This window comes from Anticarsia gemmatalis, chromosome 4 (genome assembly GCF_050436995.1).
Source record: "Anticarsia gemmatalis isolate Benzon Research Colony breed Stoneville strain chromosome 4, ilAntGemm2 primary, whole genome shotgun sequence".
Classification (NCBI taxonomy): Eukaryota; Metazoa; Arthropoda; class Insecta; order Lepidoptera; family Erebidae; genus Anticarsia; species Anticarsia gemmatalis.
This window is the reverse complement of record NC_134748.1, coordinates 4,069,252-4,075,244: the sequence shown is the minus strand read 5'-3', so window position 1 is coordinate 4,075,244 and position 5,993 is coordinate 4,069,252. Positions and strand designations below refer to the sequence as shown.

The 5,993-nt window shown below is 35.1% G+C and overlaps 1 protein-coding gene across 1 annotated transcript; it reads right to left on the bottom strand.

Annotated features, from left to right (window-relative positions):
- Positions 1-1,317: 1,317 nt before the first annotated feature.
- LOC142972253 (digestive cysteine proteinase 2-like) lies at positions 1,318-5,709 on the bottom strand. The gene is made up of 13 exons (XM_076113186.1): positions 5,602-5,709; positions 5,338-5,452; positions 4,910-5,006; positions 4,377-4,503; positions 4,001-4,127; positions 3,736-3,851; positions 3,533-3,650; positions 3,308-3,388; positions 2,997-3,226; positions 2,645-2,771; positions 2,342-2,447; positions 1,910-2,094; positions 1,318-1,648 (listed from the first exon to the last, which is right to left on the bottom strand). The coding sequence occupies exons 1-13, from the start codon at positions 5,654-5,656 to the stop codon at positions 1,468-1,470; spliced, it is 1,665 nt and encodes a 554-aa protein (XP_075969301.1). The 5' UTR covers positions 5,657-5,709; the 3' UTR covers positions 1,318-1,467.
- Between the last annotated feature and the right edge of the window lie 284 nt (positions 5,710-5,993).

Below are 5,993 nucleotides of genomic sequence, written 5' to 3'. Positions count from 1 at the left end.
GTAATAGCTTCTAGTGCGAATAAACTTTTCACTATTAAGATGAAAGGCGGAGAGATTGAGTAAAGAAAATCTACCTAAGCCTTAATAAAGTTGTTTTTATTCAGCGCAGTATAGGTGTAAGGTGTAAAGGTATATTGTGTAATACAATTTTATATTATTATGAAACGTGAATTAAGTTTAAAGAAAAACAATATCGAACAACTAGTGGTTTATTAATATGCTATCAGTAAAGTGTCATAAAAAATGGTGCCTTTATTGAATGTTCAGGGATGTTTTTATTGCCTTATGAAATTACCTGCTAAGTACTTTGATAGTAATATCTACAGCATAATAATGAGTTCCAAACCTATTTTTGGAAGTAGCTGACCATTGTGTTAAAATCATCAATTGAAAAGACATCTCGTTGCAATCAGCTTCGCGTGAGAAATATTCGCCTGAGTGACGAATTTGTTCACAAAAACGTGTCAGATTGCGCCTCGTCGTGATTTATTGCTTTACAGAATTCGATTGTACTGAGTTTATTGCTTTAATGCTGCTGTAATTTAGAAAATTATATTTTTGGGCACACAACTTTTTATAAATAAAAGAATGGTCAGTTATATTTTGATGAAAAAAGTTCCTATCATCTCCATTACAGCAACGTAATTGGCAAAAAATATTAATCAATCCTTGTTTTATTTCCGCCATCCTACTTTTCTGTGCGTAAAACAGTTGTTCTTTTATAAGTTCGATTAAAAATCAACAAAAAACAACATTACTCAATTCATATCAGATTCCATTATATTCAAATCCAAGACCCATTTTACTAGTAAAACTAATAAAAGTAGAAATCGCCCCCGGCCGATTGACCAGCGTTAAACTTATTAAAGTACTCACGCGATGTTATATGAAAAAATACTTTATTTATACCCTCGCTCCGGTCCTACAGTGAAAGTATTAATTTCCTCAGATAAATTACTGGCAATATTTCACAAGGCTTTGGAAGTGAAAATAAAATGTTTTAGACCCCGCTGCTGGACGCTACAGTAACTAGTATGTTAGGTTATTTCGAGTTGCTAGGTATATTTTCGTATTTTACGACCATTTTTCGATTTTGACTTTAGCAACTGGTGCTTTTTAATAGGGTTTTTTTTATGTATTTCTCTTACTTCGTAATAATTTTTATGGCTTTAAATTTTTAAGCTTTCTTCTTACATTATTTTAATTGTTATGTAGCTTGCATTTATAGCACCTAAAGGTATGGATTGGCGAAATAATCATTTTCAAATATATTATTATGTAATGATACTGTAAAAAAACAAAATAAAAGAATTCAAGTAAATTCAATGCTTTTATTACTTAAAGTAAAATTCCACGTGCTTAGAACTATTTGCTAATACATTTAAAATAAATCAGGTATCAGGACCATTTACGTGCCAAATCATTATCAATTTAAGTATGTCAGTCGAAAGTATCAAAATCATTTGTTTAGAAGACGACGTATGTAGGTTCGGTGGCAACTCCACAGTTGTTGTCGCGAGACGATATGTACATGTAACCACCAATACCCCAGTTGGGACCCCAAGAGTTCTTAAGGATCCAGTACGTGTCACCATCTCTTTCGCCGTAACCGACTAAAGTCACTTCATGGTTCAAGTTGAGTTCATTGCTGAAACAATGTAAAAGAAGTTATTGTATGCCCAACTATTTTTTATACATACGTCATACGTTGGGGTGAGTGCAAAGAAAATGCTGTTGTCTTATTGATTCCGGATTAGAGCTTTTGGTGAAGTGCTACTTCACGAATAATATACATTTAACAGAAAAACCCATGATAGGGTTTTTCTGTTACATATATTATTAGCTTTGGTTACCTATCGAAGTGCATGAAACGGGTTCACTCATTACTTGTTTCCATTTCGAAACTCACCATTCTGTGTCATAGAAGATTCCTGAGGAGTAGTAGGAGAAGGCATCTGTCACATGTACAGAGACCGAGAGAGGGCCATGGTTGATTAAAGCAAGCTTCAACGCGCTAACACTCAGGGGTGTGACGTCAGTGAAACCCTTGATCGGGTGTAACTCAGTCATGTTCAGGATCCTGCATGGTCCATCCTAGGGAAACAAAAATGATATTTACTCTTTTTTTAAATATTGGTCGGAAAACAGTCAACGGTAAGCTAGATTGGCCGCGATTAGACAACAAATGAATATTAGTTATACAATAGTTGGAAAAGAATGCTGGTATTTGGGATGTATTTTCACGTCGAATAAGACAAGTTCACATCCTTACTAACCGTATCAATAAACTGCCAAAAAATACAAAAAGTCACAATGAAAAGTTTAGAAGGCAAATATTTACCTGGTTCAGGTATGATCCATATTCAGCTTCAGTAGGCAGACCGTATTGCATCATCCACTCGTACGCAGCGTTGTCAGTCCCTCCGTCACAGCCTGCAGCTCCAAATCTAAACGTAACGTATTATTAGAACAATAGATCACCTAGAATGTTTACAAAAATACCAAGTATAACAAACAAACTGTTTTACAATTTGTTTTGAAGGTATCATCGCTAGTGACCAATACGCTAAATAACGGATGTTTATAATATATGACGATTTAATTTTAGATATGCTATGTTGTTTGTTATCTAGAGAATACTCACGCCCAAGCACAGTCGACGAGAGCTTGGTTACTGAGAGTAAGAAGCCTGCCTCCGTTGATGCGAGCGAGTGCTCCTTCTGCGGCGGCCGTTGTACCAAAAGTCCAGCATGAACCACATTCTTCTTGATCTAAAAGATATAGTATTAGCGTTAAGAAACACGAACGAACGAAAGCCGGCCTTTCCCAAGAAAGAAAACATTTTTATGCGCATTTATCAGTGGAATATATCTATGATATTCTATGAACATATTTTTTTTGAGATAGTGATAGAAATATAGCTAATAATATTTGCGTTGTTGTTATTTGGGATATCGTTATTTAAGTACTATGGGTCAAGACTAACAATAACTTACTCTTCACTTTAGACACAAGTCCTAAAAGTCTGGCGTCGTATTCTACGGGAAGTTCGGTGGCTGCTTCTTCCAGTTTCCTGTCATCGTAAGGGAAGGGAATGTTGCCCACTTTTCCTTCTGGGCGTCTGTTCAAACCCATGTATTTTTTCATCTCTTCAGGAGTTTTGTCAGCAAATTGGTTGACAGCAAGCTTGTATCCCAAGTTTCGGCGGTTGTGCTGAACAATACGTCTGCGAAGAATATTATTACGATTAAATACATTCAAAATTGTGGTTTACCAGACAACCTAATTCGTCAATAGTTCAAATTACCTTAAGTTCTTCTTGAATATGCTCTTGCGCTTCAGATGTTCCTTCTTATCAGAGTAGCTTTTGCCAAAGTCCTTTTTAAATCTGAAAAAAAAAACACGTTTTAATTGTTTTGTAACTGTTCATGGGTAGAAAGAAACCTAAATTTTACGTATATATGAAATAAACGATTATAAGTCTTGTGGTTTACTCGGGATAAGCAATCTAGTTAACCCGACTGCTACTTACACATTAAATACATGACTGACGTGACGAGGTTTCTCAGGGTCAACAAACATCAAGTTCTTTTTCATGGCTTCGCTGTTGTTCGCGTATGTTGGAGTTTCGAGTTCATCAGGGCAATCGTCTAAAGCAAAACACATTCCGTTATTATATATTTCCCGATATATTACAGCTGGAAGTAACAATAGGAAAAAGCGGGTTTTACTTACATGTAGAAACATCGAAAACACGACGGTAAGAGAATGAGCTGGAGAAGTCAAAGAAGTCCCATATTTCGTGTTTGTCTTTCGATCCGAGCCAAAGGTTGAATTCGATTACTTCGTATCTAAAATCCCAGTACAATAAATATAGGTTGTATTCCTTTAAGTTGTTAGGTCGGATGGAATACTTTTATTTTATTTTATACTTATACTGTTATTTTAATTCGTATATAGCTGATTATAAATCGTCAGAGACCCTCTGCTCTCGTCTTACCTTGATGGAATCCAGATTTCGTTTTGTTCGTCATATATCGCCCAAATAGTGTTTCGCCTATCAGTGGTCTCGTCTGAGTAATCGTACACAAACCGCAAGTATTCGATGCCGTCAGACTCTTCAGTACCTGAAAGGGTTATGATTGTTTTACCACCGTCCTTTCTCGCTAGATTTTACCATGAACTTTAAAAAGTTAAAAGCATAATAAATATATTTATATTATTCATTGAAATTAACTACTTCTTATACTTCAGAAACTATTCGTGAATAATTTTATTAGCTTATATAAACAAAATGTTTTATCTGAGTATCTTTTAATTAATTGTTTATTTATTTATTCAATTTACAAATAAATATTGAAGATATATTTTCTTACCAGCAAGGTCATAGCTCTCAGGATCTTCGGGGAGAATAGTTTCGAGCCTCTGCCTGCTGTACCTGTTGCCTTCAGTGTTGCTGCATACTATCGTAGTCTCCTGGTCCCGATCTGCTTCGGGGTGGATCTGTGACACACAAAAAAATGGAAACAAATGGTAAAGGATAAATCATTTTATATTTTAGATTCTACATCTTTGAACTATTGGCATTAGCATCGATTGGCGATCTCTGAGGTTAAGCCACGCTTGCTGAGGTTGATCTGTGGATGGGTGACCATCTTATATGTATCGAGTTCCTCCGTTTTCGACGATCTTTGACAGTCGTTAACAGTAGTCAGAAGCTTGAAAGTCTGACAACACTGGTATTCAGCTGCATCCGGTGAGACTTGAAGCCGACTTCAACATAGTTTGAAGAAAGGCTAAGCTGATATATTGGCATTTACTATATTAGCATTGGTTTAAATTAAACTTTACTATTTTCAACTCAATGCCCATTTACAAATTCGTTGTAATATTAGTTAGCAATACTTACTGCGTATTTAATTCCATAGCGGTAAGGTTTGCCGGATTTTACAATGGACTTCACATAGCCCTCGTTGTAATCAATCCTGGATAATTTCGATGTTCTCCTAAAAAAATAAAATATTATATTGTATGAGTCTTTCGCAGAATATAACACATGGAAAATAGTGGACGGTTAAAATTTAATTTGAATGTAAAAAAAAAGTTTTTTATGAACAAGATTTAATAATATGCCACTGCGAAGAGCCCTTTCACATTACAAAGACATAAAACATGTGGCCTTTCTGAAATTGCATGGCATTAAATTTTTCATGCATTTTTTTACTAACAACAAAGAGGAAGAACTGAGTTTGTTCCCAAGAGCCTATACTAGCTTCAGTAGCTTATTTTTAAAATCAAATTACAAAGATTTAAATTGAATATTATAGGAACACTTACCAAATTTCGTAGTTTTCTACAACATTGTCGGTGAGGGATGTCCTTATTGCCTTCAGAGTGAATTGTGCGGGCCATTCTAACATCGTGTACTCAGGATCAAAGTCATGTTTTTTCACTGAAAGAAAAAAATTATACAAATAAGTGATGAAAGCAAAGGCAACTAAGTACCATAAAAAATAGTTTAAATCAGTTTTAATGTTTGTTAAGACTATGGCAATGCAGACATACTGTTAAAATTAAAAATTATATATAAATTTTACTTACCGACATGCGCTTGGGCAAGTGCCGCGACCCCTAACAAAATCCAGATGGGCGACATGATGGCACCCTACGTTCCACTGAAAACTGGCCTCCAATGTTCACCGATTATGGCCTTTTATACATGACATTATATTTTTAATTGACCTAATTAATATTAATTTGATAACGCATACGAAAATATCGCATGGACACTCCAATTTGCACAGCAAAGTATTAATTACAAATCATACTCAACGGATTACAACCTGCTAGTGAGCCTTCGTAATTTTTACGAAAGACACCACGTAGAAAAGGGTTATTATTATTGAAAACGACAATGACCACAACCGACACTGATGCACGTGTAACATTTATATTCTTTGCATTTTATTATAAGATTAGGACTAGATTGATGC